The sequence below is a fragment of the Neopsephotus bourkii genome, unplaced genomic scaffold (assembly GCF_033783945.1).
Source record: "Neopsephotus bourkii isolate Nb327-2 ecotype Australia unplaced genomic scaffold, CSIRO-AGI_Nbou_v1 NB_991, whole genome shotgun sequence".
NCBI lineage: Eukaryota > Metazoa > Chordata > Aves > Psittaciformes > Psittacidae > Neopsephotus > Neopsephotus bourkii.
The window spans coordinates 314,221-329,503 of record NW_026901483.1 but is presented as its reverse complement, the minus strand read 5'-3'; the positions used below and the strand labels follow the sequence as shown (position 1 = coordinate 329,503).

The window sequence follows — 15,283 nt, the reverse complement described above, 5'->3', positions numbered from 1 at the left end:
GTCTCTTGCTATAAAATAATCTTTGCTTCAAGTAATTTGCCTTCAAACTCAGGGTCTTGGTTTGAAATGTTCAGACAGAAATAAAAGTGTCAAATAATAATGTCATTCTTAATCACACAGTGAATCACTTTCTAAGTGAATTAGTTGATTATGTCATCTAACGTCTTATCAGTTATAAAAATTTACATGTACAGAGAGGATACAATTTTCTCTATAAGCAACAAAGGAGCTGAAATTTTCCCCATATTATATGTACTGCAAATTAGGATACAGTATCATCACATAAGACTGCATATGGAGGGAGAAATTGTCTATTTCTAAATGTCTGTGTGCTGAATTTCCCCCACTATAATGAATAACACTATGAACAGACTCTTTTTTTTGCAAGTAAACAGATCCATTTTTCAGTCCTGTAATCAGTATGCATCTATTTAGCTACTTAACAGCAATGTGCTCTGGTTCATTAGGTAGCTACTGTTGTGTCTCAGCCTAGTTAAAATTTCACAGCAAGTTAATCTATTTTATTACAAATGAGAACACAAGTGATAATGTCCTCACCATTTTCCAAACACAGGGTTAACAGTATTTGTAACAAATCAATGAGGGCATTTAAATAGGAAAATTGGAAATCTAAAACCTTAACAATTTTTTTTACACATTGATGACTTCATTTTATTTGTCATCTATGTATTTTACAGCCTTGTTACTTTTCATATATTTTAATCTTCTTCCTCTTGAAAATAACTCAGTTCCTACTGGCAGAGTGCTGTGTAGCCTGGCTCTACAGCAGATACACTCAGTAATAGAAAAGCATTTCTAAATAAAGTCCTATTTTCTCCACTTGTATTTCCTCCTATTCATAAATTTGCAAGATTCATATTCCAGGTTATAATGGAATGAATTATATATATAAAATTTGCAGAGAGTGAGAATTTTATGAAAAATGAAAACATTTCTCAAGATCTCACCTATTTATCTCACTACAGTACCTACTTTACCTTATCTTTTCTCTCTCTGCTACAGAGCTGTAACATAAATTCTCAAAGAAGACTTTTGCAGTATTTAATCCCTTTGAAGGGTAATATATTTGTCTCACTAAAGATCAGTGTCTTGCTTTGGCTCGGAAATTGTAGCTACAAAGCTTGACATTGTTAATTTTAGTTGTGATCAACTCTTCCAATTTCTAGATACATCCTTGATTTCCCCTCAATATCGTTTTTCTATCCAGCGAGGTAGTATTGCACACAAATAACTCAAAACACCACATACCACTTGCATCCAGAGTAGGGTTTTTTTCTTGAAATATATATGAACAGCTTACCTATTTTTGACATAATCATCTTGACCTTAATTCCTTACCTCTGATTTTTTTTATGGTATTGATCTTCATTTTGTGTCAAGAGTTTAGAGAAATGATGCTGCTGGATTTTCCTTTATTTTTCTTTATTCTTAGTTCTAATGTAGCTGTAATTACTCTTCCAAATGTTAATCTATTAATGAGTTCCTAGAGGATTTAATGGCATTTCACTGCTGACAAGCAGGTTTTGGAAGTTTGTCTAAGTCCTGGATATTTTATTCAGACATTTATCTTGATATTTCGTATTTAATTGAGGTGCTGCTTCTGTACTCTACAAGGGCTCTGCAGTGGCAGGAGAGCTGGAATTCACTAGACCTTGCTAATGAAACAGAGAGAAAAGAAAACCAGGGATTCTACTGCCTCTAGGTCTAGATTAGAATTTTCACCTATTGTAAGAAAGATTTAGAGCTGATGACCATGTTGGAAAAACAGGGAGTTCATAGGCTCTGGCAGAATAAATTTTCCAACATTAATCTGCATCCTAGTCCTCAACTGGAATATTTCTTGTGACACACCTCAATCTCCCAGTGCTTGCTAAAACACCATTCAGGTTCACAAAATGGACCACACAGTTAAACAAATCTAGAAAACAGAGCCCCATGTCTCTCTGGAGGGGTCTGTGAAGCCAGAAGCAGCCAACCAGCAGAATGGCTGCAGACCTCTTCACCTCCTATCCCAAACCACCACAATTCCATGCCTGTGACACTGCTGCTCTATCTTCCTGGCTAAATTCCATTCTCAATAAAAGAGGAGAATATGAGAAGTTAACACAACTTCAGTTAGCAAAGAACTAAATTGCTAATATTCTTAATTTTTATTTGTTTTTTACTTAGTATTAAGGCACATATTTCTTTCCAGACAAACTTAATTGATACCAATACTATTTAGATTCTAATATAAAGTACATTTTTCAACATAGTTCTGAAATTTACAGTCTTTAACTAATGCATTATTGAGAAAAGCAGTACATAATTGGCATACAGGCTTTTCAAAGAAAAAGAATGATCCTGAAATGGTTATCAGGAGCTGTGCTGAATCTGAAATGATGCCAGAGAGTGGCCTACAAGAAATACCACGGTTAGCTACAATTTCTGGGCAAGAGAACAGTAGTTTGTATTTTGAATCATCTTAGTCTGGAAATGAACACATGCAAAGACTATGAGTGAGCTGGTCTTCTGAGCTACTTATAGAATCTCCAAGTGCTGTTAAGAACTGGAGATGAACAAGGTAAACAGCTGGTCTGAAAACTAAGATAGGATCTGTATGTCTGAAAGCCAGCTGGATTCCATTCATCTTTTGCAGTGCATCGGGAAGTCATTCACTTAAAAATATCTACTTTGCCATTTAAAATACCCTTTTTTTCACTGTGTATATACAGTTGTTACAGTCGTAGTCGACTGGCAATTATTTTCCCACCAAATTTGAAAATTCATAAAAACTTTTCTATGTTTACTGATTTTTAATACCAGATGTTCACTTGCTAATTCCATTACCTTGTGACTACTTCCTATCAATTCATTAATTGCCAGCTGCTCAGCCAAACAGAAACCTGCAGCTAATACGATGGTATTGGTAAAGAGCCAAAGAGCTTCCTTCTTCACCATTTCTTAAATCAGCAGTCACTGTGAAAACTGTCAGCCTTTGCTCGCATATTAAGATTTTACATTTCCATTATAATTTGAATCTGAAAACATAATACTGACTAAAATCGGAAAGGAACCGGTAATGGAAACTTTCTACTTGTACGCCTCCTATGAACCGTTCCACCCAGTACTGTTACTGAGTGAAAGAAAGGCACTCTCAGGACTAATGATGATAATGTTGTATCTAATCTATGCTACAGCTATATTAGGTATTAAGTACAAATACAAATGACTGAGCCAATACTAAAAAGATCTGAGCCCGAACTAAAAGCTAGTATGTGCCTGACCTCATAATATTCCCTTGAAAGCTTTGAAAAAAAAAAGAGATGCTTCCTACTGTATTTTTTCAATTTCCAAGTTTAAGTATTCATGGCTTATTCTTTAATGTAGCAACTAGGCATCTCGGAGTTAACAAGTGAGGCATTCTTGGCATTGCAGGAAGAGGGATATGACTCCCTTCAAAGATGGAGAGATCAGAAGGGTATTTAATGCAATTTGTAGGGACCTGAACATCACCCACCATAGCAGTTTCTCTGTTTCACTGAATAAAAAGATACAAAACTGTACATACAGATACAGCCACAAAATTAGCCTTGTAAGAAGCAAACTTAGAAACACAAAATCACAGACTCATTACGTTGAAAAAGACCTTTAACATCATTCAGTCCAACCATATACCTAACAGTGCTAAATACGCTTGCTACTTTAAAATAAAAGAACTATACCAACTGCCCGTGCATAAAGTAAGCACAGCATCTGATCGGAAGACTGCTGGACCATGTCTGTGGCCTGGAACAAATTCAGCAAAGGAGGCTATGTGCTACATGTGTTTTCTGCCCACACTCACATAACACTGTCTTTCAAACAGCTGACATTTATAGATACTACTCATCTCATACAAATAGAGGCATAAGGCACAAGGCAAAATTCAGACTCTTTATGCACGAGCTACCCCAGTGACTACACAACCGGAGCTGCATTACAGTTCCAGCCAGACGAGGGGCAGAAACTCTTGCCAGTCCTCCTACTCACCTGCAAGGTAACACCAATTCGAATTACTGTTTCACATGTCACTCCCCCAGCATATTCTAGTGCCCATTTCAGCAATAACCTGCCAGCAATGAGCACATGCTATGAAACAGGGCAGAATAAATCCAATAATGAGAAAAAGATCTTAAATTTTACAGTTTTATTTCATAAATGTTGTAATATTCCAAAAGCAATTCAGAATTAATTGAATGCACAGAGAGATATGAACTTAAATATGTTATACATTCTGTAATGAGAAATGTTTTTATACCAAGAAGAATTGTTTCAGAGTATTCGGAGATGGCCACATTTTTCTGGCTGTCAAGTAAATATTATGAATGTGAGTTGTACAGCACACAGAAAATAGCACCTCTCAGCAATAATTACACAGCCCATCTGTATTCTCTTCAGGGAATTTAAAATCATGTCATATACATCCTTTACAAATGCTTTAACAATCCCGCAAGATCAGGAGAACAGAACACAAAGAAAAGGAGACTCCAAAATCTCTACTGCATGTCTAGATCACACTCCACAAACAACGCTTTGCTCTGTTTATCAGCAGACAAAAATATTCAGCCGGAAATTGTGAATTGTGTAGGGTTGCTGTGAAGTACCAGATTCCAGTTTCCCTCTCAAAACAAAACACTGTGTTTCACCTAAAATGTCCTTTTGGGGTTTTTTTTGGAGCAAGGGTGGTGGGGTTTTACATTTTAACTTTTTTCCCTCTTGGTTTTCCAGCTGTATTCAACAAATATGCCGCTCACAATTAGGGACAAATGGCACAAGAGCAGAAAGAGTAAGAGAAAAGTAAGAATACAGCAAGCATGAGGGAATGATGACAGAAGAAAAATGGACAGTGTGAAACCAATTTGCAGAAAACTCCTACTCAGAAACACATCTCTTAGTGGCTCAGAAGAAGCTGATGGAGAGCCAGAAGGAAAGGTAGAAGGAAAGAAAAAGAGGAGAGATGGAGGAGCAAGGGGAGCCATGAGCAAAATAAGCAAGGAAAGTGCAAACCATGTTGGGTGAAAAGAACAAGCAGCAAGGAAAAACTGGGATAAAAGTGAAAAAGAGGCTCTCGGAACTCTGGGATAAAAGTTTGCCTCATTATCTCAGTACTCTTTTGATATCTAACACAAAAGGGAGCAGCTTACAGCCCCTGGTTTGGATTTGGTTCCCACAGTTTCACAGTATCTCCCACTAACCTCTTCCAAAGGGCATCTGGGAAAGTGGCCTTTCAGCACTTACAGTTTCACATTGTCATAGCTCCAGAAACTCCAGTTCTCCTTATACTTTTGTTCTCAAACCTCCCCCGCCCTCTCTCCCCCCCTTTTGGCTGAAATTGTGCAGTGCAAGCTAGTATGTTTTTTAATCATATAAGCCTCTTCTGGCATAACCAGCATAAATAAAGACATTGGAACTGATGACACTACCTTAATACTCCTGCTACCCTTCCTGTACATAGCCTGAGGAGCCACTGTTCAAGGCCTCTATAGACAGAGTTGTTATATGGGCATGGTCTGATTCTGAGGTCTGTCAGTGAACAGAAGAGCTAGCCCCATTTTTGCCACAAGACATCTTCATATACGTGCCATCCACATTACATGCTGTGAGGTCTCAACTCCTTTGGACCCAATTTAATTTAAATGATCTGTTATGATTTAGGTGGGCTTCCAGCATAATGTTAAACTGGTGTTCTCAGCATACATGTTAACAGCACCTTTATGATAAACTGCATAATATGCTGTGAATGCTTAACAGTCATGTGATTGGTTACATAATTGATCGTCTTCATTATAGGTCCACTGTAAAATAAAAATCTTAATGTTATACAGTTACTGCTCTCTGGAGTTGAGTTGTTCCATAACCTTCAGTGAAATCCTTTCTCTTCTCTGTAAAGAGCCCATCCAAACATTGCTTCTGAAGACCTAAGAATACTGTCACCAAGTAGAGTTACGGGAACAAAATTATTGGATGAGAGTAAACTCCTATATTTATTCACTACTGTTTCTATCCTAAACCACGATTCAGGTGTACTTCAGCTAAGTTCCACCCCAGACAGGCCCTCAAGACTATGCTGGCAAAGCATTTTACACCTAGGCCTTTTACATAGTGACTGGATGCCAGACTTCATCCAGCTGAAGAACAGTTCTGGAAAAAAAACAGAACTAACAGGACAGTAGACACAAAGGGAGAACAGAGACAGTGGTGAAGTCAGTGTTACTGTCATTACTGTCAAATTTTGTGTTTGCCACATGAGACCCTCCATTATACAGGTTCTCCAGAACCATTTGAGACAAGTTTCAAACAGAGAATCTTTCAGATGCACAGTAAATCCCTGAAAGATGGGATTTATTACAGGGGCACTGTCAGAACTGTAGCTGTAGTAGTGCCAGTGGGTGCTGCTATAATCACATCAGATCATCTTATAGATGGCTAAGAAGGTTTAGTGAGCCTGGCCATTGTGCCTGCTTAATTTACAGTGTGCCTGTCAGGAAGAAATCAAGTTTCATAGTTATGACATTTCTTTCTGGAGCACTAAATGTTAACTTTGCTGATCATGCATATCTTGGTAGAACAGCTTATTTCTAAATGGCAAATGTGATATAAAAAGCATAATGACTTCATTCAAAACCTGTATAAAGCAGCTGATTCTCACACCTTCAGGAAACAGGCCAAGTGGCGTTTTAGTCATCAGAGTATGGAAACAGATACACACTCAATATATTCAATTCATTTCTTCCATTTTAAGTAATGACATGAGGTTGCAGTCTATTTAAAACTAGTCATTTTTGAACTTATTAAATGCACTTAAATAATGTTATCTAATAAAAGTAACACTGCTGACATAACAACAGTGGCAATGCTTCTCTTTTACCTGTTTTGTACTAGGATTTTGCCTTAATTGGTCATCATTCAGAACTAGATGATTGTACATAAGGGTAGGAAAGGACAAAAGGAGCCTCACACTCTGTAATAAAAATCATTTACTGTTTCAGCACTCAGAAGAAACAAGAGGAAGATGCAGTATCACTTGACAGGTAAGAGTGACACACCAATGCATGCACATTTTCCCTCTGTCACATTACCTACTGGTATTTTCCTTTACATCATGTGGAGGATATAATTCCCATTAGAGCGCTAGTGAGACCTACTGTTGCTGCAGAGATACTGTGTATCCTCTAGTTCAGGTGCTGGGGTAAAAATAGCTGTAAATGACTAGGATCAGCAAGGGCCTGCTACACCTAACTGTTTGCAAAAACTGTAGCTTATGTTAGAAAGAACTAGCACTGCTTATAAATACATATTTACTCTTAATTTTGACATACTGATAGTATTTCAAATATTATCAAAGCATATTCCGCTGTTGTATTTAAGTTATGATTTTCTCAGGAGGTCTCTGAACAGTTAAAGAAAAGGCTACTGAGTGGAACAAATGGAACCTCAATTAATTTCTAACAATCCAGTGACTTGCATTAACTAATGCACAGTTGGACATCAGAGGTATCACTTTTCCTCTGCCCAGTCAATAACTGTGTGGACATATTGATTATAAGGATTTTTTATAGATCTTAATCCTAAATAGTTCCTAACCGGAGACAGCCCCCCCCCTGAATTTTACCAGCCTTCCAGAATCCAAAACCCAATATGTTACAGTCTTCAGTAAATAACAGAAACAACCTAAGACAATTTTGGAGATGCTCTGGCCAAGGAATAAGATCAGAAGAAAACCAAAGATCTCCAGAACCTCAGCAACAGAGACACATATTTTATGCTACTGTGACGTGACAGAAAAGATTTGCTTTCTTCTTTGAAAGGATGCTTGTATCAGTAAATACACGCATGAAAAAGAAATGCGGTTGTGTAGTAGTTTCTTTCCCTACTTGATGTAGGGACAAAAGTTCATATTAGCAACAGAAGCTTTCTCAATGATTAAATAAAGATATTTGATAATTAAGATTTTTACAATAAAGATATAAGAGATTAATTCAGCAAATCAGTGAGAGTTATTATAATAAAGTAACTCAGAATTTTAGGATTCCAGAGTGATGGGGATACATGAGTGCAAATGAGCATAAATATGAAAGCAAAAAGACCTGTACCTCCCAGAACAGGCAGCTCTACAGACTCACATATTTAAAAACAAAGACAAATGGATTATAGTAACTACCTTCCAAAGGTGACAAAATTTTATTTTCTCAACAAGAAACATACACTTGCCTGAAAATACACATAAAAGACTCACAAAGCCTTTCATTTTTGCTCAATAAGGACACGCTGTGTTTTAGAGAACACCATAGCACCAATCCTTCACATGCACTGATCCTATATCCTTCTACTTTGAAATTTTCTTGTCATAACATATTTTTAGCGTGTGGCAGTTCTGCAGCAATCAACACAGGCTTCAAATTTTCTGAGCAACCTGCTTTGAAGAGACTACCAGAAGCCTTTCCAAAGTAGTAAGCAATTTTTATCCAGCCAGAAGGATATTTAGTGTGGCTAGCAGAGACTGTACTCACTAAGGTATTTCTGATTATTTTCTCTGTTACTAACCTGTTCTGGAATTACACCGCACCAGAGTTTCTGTTACATTCTATAGCAATTTCTTTGAAGTATAACATTAAGTTTGATTTTAAACAACATTTTAGAATAGGTTTTGAGCTTTCACAGATGCAGCACTGTTAATTCCCCTAGTGACTGTTAGTTTCTGTTTTTAATTACATTACAGATTTGTAGATAGAGCAGATCATCTTAACTTTTTGACTGTACTCATGGGCATTTCCTCAGACTGAAGCACTATCAGGAAGCGCAGACCAGGTGTCGTATAGGCAGTATAAGCTCTCAGTTATCTTCCTTAAGAAAGTCACTGTAAATGTTTTTGTTAGCTATGAAAAGCTTTTTTTTTTTCTAAGTCTTGTATATTACTCTTACCTTTATAACAGATGCCCCCGCCCTGGAAAGAGGACTGTGCATTTGGGCTGCTGCAGCCATGTTAGCTATTGTATTGAGGTGGTTCATCTGATTCATTGCCATTGCAACCGAAGCAGGAGGTAGGCTGACGGGAAGCAGAGGGTGGGGCATCATCATGAACGGCAGGTCTATCCCTAGAAGAGAGCATGGACAGGTTGTGTGTGTCGGTCCTTCATTTTATAACCTAACATCTTCATTTTTAAGACCCTGTATTCTACTGGAACATTGATCAGTCAAACTCAGTATTACTGTGTTAATAATTTTGATGTTACACAGGGATTAATTGTCTGCATGCCAGAAAAGGCTGTATGATTTGCATTAGGGAAGAAACATACAGCTGTAAAGTAACACAATATTAGCAAAATGAATATACAACAGTGTGTAAGCTCAGTAATCTCTATTAAGAGCAATAAAGAAAAACCCCACAAAACATGCAGATATTTGTATATTCTTTCAGTACATCCAACTAATATTTCTTAATAATTTTACCTGACAATATATTCATACCAAGTCCTCTTACTATTCTTAATTCACATACACAGCAAACTGAGACTAGATTTTTATATTAGGACTATTTCTTGAATACAGGAAGCTGAGGGTTGGACTACAGACAGTACTGAACTCTTATACAGAAGGTCTGTGAACTGGAACATGCAATGAGAGGTTAAAATTGTTTCCAGAGGTTTATTTAATTTCCAAAAAGTCATTTTATATCATCTTCTGCTATGGATATAAAACAATTTAAGAAAGTACGAAATTCATTTGGACCAACTTGAAGATCTTGACATTGCCAAAAAGGTGATGTTAACTGCTACCAAGAACTGGATTCTCATATTTCATTAATATCTACTTCAGCATGGGTATTACTTGTTGTATTTAGTAATTACTACAATGGAAAGCAAGACAAAAACATCAATTCACTTAAAAAATTGTTTTAGGGTTGTTTTGCATTTAAGAATTCATTAAAGAGACCACCTGAAGCTACCTTTAGGTATCCAAAATTATTTTTTCAGAAAAAAGAGAACTCGTTCACCCAGAGAAAATGTCATATTATTTTTCTAAATGAAACGTAGATTATAAATTCTTATTAAAAATCTCAGGTACAAGTAGTTAATAACATAATCATATAACTAGCCCTAACCATTTGCTATTGATGTTAATTAGTTCTAAAAGTTTTTTAACCTTTGGCTCTATCTTAACTATTCTAAATGAGAAGACCGGTCACCATTTGGGTGTCTGACAGAACCCACAACAAAAAATATCACTGACTGATGTAGCTTATATTATTCCAATATGATTAAACTATAGCGATATAAAAACATCACTGTGCCCACCACGAAAATCAAAAACTTATTTATTTTTAGCTCCCACATTATTTCTGTTTAGCTTGAGTATATCATGATCAACAACTGTGATGTCTTATGATTCACTATATACTTTATATGATGATCCATGCCAATATTAATTATGAGAAGTAATAAGCAACGCCCACATACATCTCCCTTCACTTTAAACCATACTGAAAATCCCCTTCAGCGCTTATATCCATAAGCCTTTGTTCCCCTGCATGTCTCCCTTAACAGCCCAATAATCTTTCCTCATACTCTATAGAGTTCCAAAACTCCCAGACACCATCTGGCCACATTGAGTTGTATGTCTACTTAAAGTCCAATTGACATGCAAACTAAATGCAAACTACAAACAGAATTTAACAGCACATCACCAGTTTTAAGACACAATCCGTCAAACATTTCAGAGGACTATGAAGAAAATATATCCTACGCTTACAAATCATTGGACATCATGTCTGACATTCAATAAACCCTTTAATGGCCTACAGACATTTGTTTACCACAAAATCTACTGGAAAATAACTTTAAAGTTTTCTTTAACTGCAAAGAACACAATATACCTGTATGCAAAATACATACAGGTATAAAATTATACAAGAATCTAAAATGAAAGAATAAACCACAGTGATCTTGGGTCCTATGATCTAGTGATTCCTAACTGCTGACACTAACCCAAAATTCCCACGTCCATACCTTCCCAAGAACAAAGCAGATCCATATTGTAGGAGTCATTTCAATGGCTTTGCTTTGTTCAAGTCTGGAGCCCTACACAGGCAACAAAGAACTATCTGCTCCTAGAATTGTGTCATTCATTCATTAAAATACCAAAAAAATCAACTTTCAAAACTCTGAGGATGAAGAGCTTAAACAAAGAATTCAGAAACAGTGAGACTTTCATTTTTCATCCATCATAATCTGTTAGAATTAAGTTCTCACTAATTTTTAAAATATTAATCCTTGATATCTTTCTTGGAATAATTTTCCCTTCCTTCCATCTTTGCGTGCTAAGGAGAAGGGGAACTGTTGGCTTTGCACCCACTCCCTTCCTACGGTATGGAAGAGAGAAAAGGTTTGAAAGGGAGCTTTAAGTTCCAAATCCAGACTTCATCTGTGCCATTTTGTTCTACTTGCTTTGGGATAGCTGGGTTCAATGGATAACCTTCCCCACACCTGGCATGTACAATGCAAAACAAGGCAAAGGGACTGCTTCTGTTCGCATTTAACTAGACATTTTGCATATATTCCTCACTCTCATATCTTTATTTGGTGGTCAGCATTTTCACTTGGAAGAGAATTTTTTTACATAGCTAAAATTTTAAGCAGCTTTATGGCTATTTTCCCTTCAGCCCACGACATGGAAATGTCAATTAAGGACTGACAGTCACCAGCCCAGCAGTGGGTGGCTGTACCCCAGTGGGTGGCTTGGACATCATGCACAAGTGCAGCAGACAATGAGAGGACTGACCCTCTGTCAGCTCATGTGCCTCTCATCCTTTTCCCCACCTCCAGGATGCTGGGAAGTAATGCAAGCCCAGCCTCCAAGCAGAGCTCCTTGTACTTCTTTTCCCCCCTCTAAGAGCACAGTACATACTGTTGGTAAGCAGGTGATTCTGTTGGAGAGGACTGAGTGGGTGTGCACTTCCAAGGCTCGACTGCCCTGACAGTGTGGGATGACCAATGCTGTGCTGTGATCCTGTTGTAATGGGAGACTGAAGCTTGTCTTTATCCCAGGAGGATTCACTTCCACCTGCAAAACAAGGTACACACAAACCATAAATGGCATCTACTTTTCTTTAAAGGACATCTTGCTTGGTTAGCAGCAAGCTAATACTCTTTGCATGGCTAAGCAGCAAGGACAAACACAGCACCTGAAAGGACACCTGAAGATTTTTTAATGAAGTAATAAATACACACCAGGCAAAAAATATTATTAGAAACTTTCAGCATCACCTATCTTCATAACAGTAGTTTCTGGAAACAGGAAAACCTAAATGTTTTAGAATAAAATCATCCAAGTAAACATCAGTCACATTAAGTAAATAAGGCAGAAAGAGAACATCGCAGACACTGAAAACCATTTCCTGCTATCACAGGGAATCAGGCCACCCAATCCCTGTCAGACACTAATCTGTGTCCACCCTCAGGCCTGTCAGGTCTCTCACTGCTGTTAATCTTACTGGAGGGTCGCTCAGCTATTCAATTCCTCCATGCTCACAGGCATTCTAGCTTAAATTCATCCCTGAACAGGTCACAACAATTTGCCCTGCTGATATGTTATCTTTGAGCTCAAAGAGCTTTCCCTCCGCTGCTGGGTTTGATCCTGGGAATGTCCTAAGTGAAACACTTCACTTTGCTAGGTTAAGCAAGCCAGGCACTAGGTTTGGCTTGGAAATAATCAATATTCAGGAATTTAAATTTAAAGAGTCCAGAGATCTATTATGCATAGTAATTACTGTCTACAACAAAAACAGCATAGCAAACTAGGCACTCATGTTTGGTCTAGAATATTTGTTTCGACTTCTGCGGCAATTTGACGGATCATAGTTTTCTTCCGTATTACGCTTATACACTTGAACAACAAATTCCTTTTAAACAGTAGTTAAGTGGACCATGTTAGTGAATTCTAAAATACATCTGGTCCAAAAAACAAGCTACCTAAAAAGTAAGATTAAGCATTGCTATAGTTAAAAGATATTTTCAGTACACTCCCTTCCCAGATACACCCACATTTCAACTAGATTATAGATTGCTATGAAAATGCCTAACTGCGGTATTGACTTTGTTGTGAGTTTATGAACAGGAATTTCAATTAGAATAAGTAAATAGATTACTGTGATGCAGCAGATAGAGGCAGAGGCAGCAAACAAAAAACATTTTAATTGAATATGAAAGTAACAGAAAAATTCCATTCGTTATGACAACACTTAGCTAATAAACATGATTAATACTGCTAAATGCAAAAGTTTGAAAGATCAATGATTGAGAAAAAAGGAAAACACTCCATCAATTTAGCACTATGTCCAAGTATGAATTACCTTCCTATAAAAGATCTGTAATTTGTAAAATGATGAGTAATACACTGACAAAGAATGATATGCTAAATTATGTCATGTGATATAATATAACATGGCATAGTGTAGTAATTAGAACTACTACAGTTAAGGCTGTGTCAGCATCTTTGTTATTTAATATACTGTATATCAGCTCATTCAAATAACGTCTGATTACTACTTGGTACAGAAGTTGTTTAGAGCAAGGTGTCCCTGCCCATGGCAGGGGGGTTGGAACTTGATGATCTTAAGGTCCTTTCCAACCCTAACTATTCTATGATTCTATGATTTTTGTCTCTTGTGAAACACGGGTGGTATTATTTGGTATTTTTCAAGTTATACGTGTCATTTTGAACAGATTTTGGGAGGAAATGCTTAGAGTTTGTTTTACCAAATGAGCTTTGTTTTTCTCCATGTGTTTCTTCAGTAAATTTAACGTTTCCATTTTATCCTTCCTCAAAAAAAATATGACATGCACCTTAGCATGACTTTTTTTTGCTTAGAAATGAAATTCATACACGTAACTTCATGTATCAGGGCAGGTGTCGCAAAAATTAGGCACAAATCTCTAAATCTAAAGGTCTTCCTCACCCCAGTTGTTTTTCTCCAATATTCAACCCCAAGCACAGACTGTCTAAGCTCTCAGCTCATTTATTTATTTCTGGAAGTTTCTCTTCTCTTTCCAAAGCCTTCTGCACCTACCCATCATACTTCTATAGCCCAGAACATGCAGTATCAGAGTGCCCTACCAGCTTTCTGTGCCCAGTTTTACAACCGATGCACACTCCGTAGGAAAGCACAGTTACTTCTATTTTACAGTTGGACTGTTTGCACTGTGAAAAGAAGTGACTTGCTTAAGGGAATACAGGAAACTTCCAATGGAGTAGGAAACTGAATTTAAATTATGTTGTATAGTCCAAATCAGTGGACCAGTTTTCCTTACAGATGGGGACAGTAATAACTTTTTTCCTGCAAATTTCACTTGTAAATCTGCTCCAGTATTCAGTGCCAGGAACACAAGAATAAATTGCAATACACTCATCTCTACAGACCATTCCTGTATTCTTATGTTCCCTATCACTTCTTAGAGACAGTAAAAAAAATAACGCTGAGCATATGATCTATTTTAAAGGAACATGTTAAATGAAATGTATCCTGTAATCTGCAGTATACCACAAAGATAACAGCTTCACCATTTAATCTGGACTGCATATCCTACGCAGTATCAGGCATCTTAAAAAGAAAATAATAATTAGAACTTCTTCTGACCTAGACCTGTTCAGTTGTGAAGTGGTTTATAAGGGCAGTATGTTTATTTCCAAGAGGGAGGTTGAGATGCAGAATTATAAAGCAACTTCTCCATGCTACCTGGTAGACTAATGGTGAAACTGGAAGAGCAGTGAGATCTCACGAGTCCTGCTCCTGTGCTCTATACCACAAACACCACCAATTCATCCTACCCACAGCTGCTTTGCACAGCTGAAAAGTAATAGTTTAAACAGAAAACTTGCATCCTTGCCTGCATTATTGATTTCCATAAGACAAAATTACATATAAATTAATAGCAAGACAGAACTAGATTCACATTATAAACCAAATATGTAAAATGCAAGCCTGTGGTAATATACTCAGTCCTTTACTGTCACACAACTTTTTAAGAAAGTATTTATTTTTGAGCATACACATTTTCTTATTTAGTAACACAGCTGTCAGCATTTTTATCAGCAAATACTTATCTGACATATATACATATCAATGTACATATTCAAACTCTTTGTTAACCTAAGTTAGAAGCGAATACACCTATAAAAAGTAAATCAGTCTTAATACTTTAAATTTATGTCTAGCCACAACTTTTCAGGATATTTCTGTTCATTG

General features: G+C 36.9%; 1 protein-coding gene across 6 annotated transcripts in view; it reads right to left on the bottom strand.

The window, feature by feature from the left end:
• Nucleotides 1-15,283, bottom strand: part of DACH2 (dachshund family transcription factor 2) — a 282,827-nt gene that overhangs the window by 57,863 nt on the left and 209,681 nt on the right. For all 6 annotated transcript variants that reach the window (XM_061359675.1, XM_061359678.1, XM_061359674.1 and 3 more), the window contains exons 4-5: nt 11,947-12,102; nt 8,965-9,137 (exon numbers count right to left, since the gene is read on the bottom strand). In XM_061359675.1, the coding sequence (XP_061215659.1) occupies nt 8,965-9,137; nt 11,947-12,102 (329 nt within the window). The remainder of the gene's footprint in view (nt 1-8,964; nt 9,138-11,946; nt 12,103-15,283) is intronic.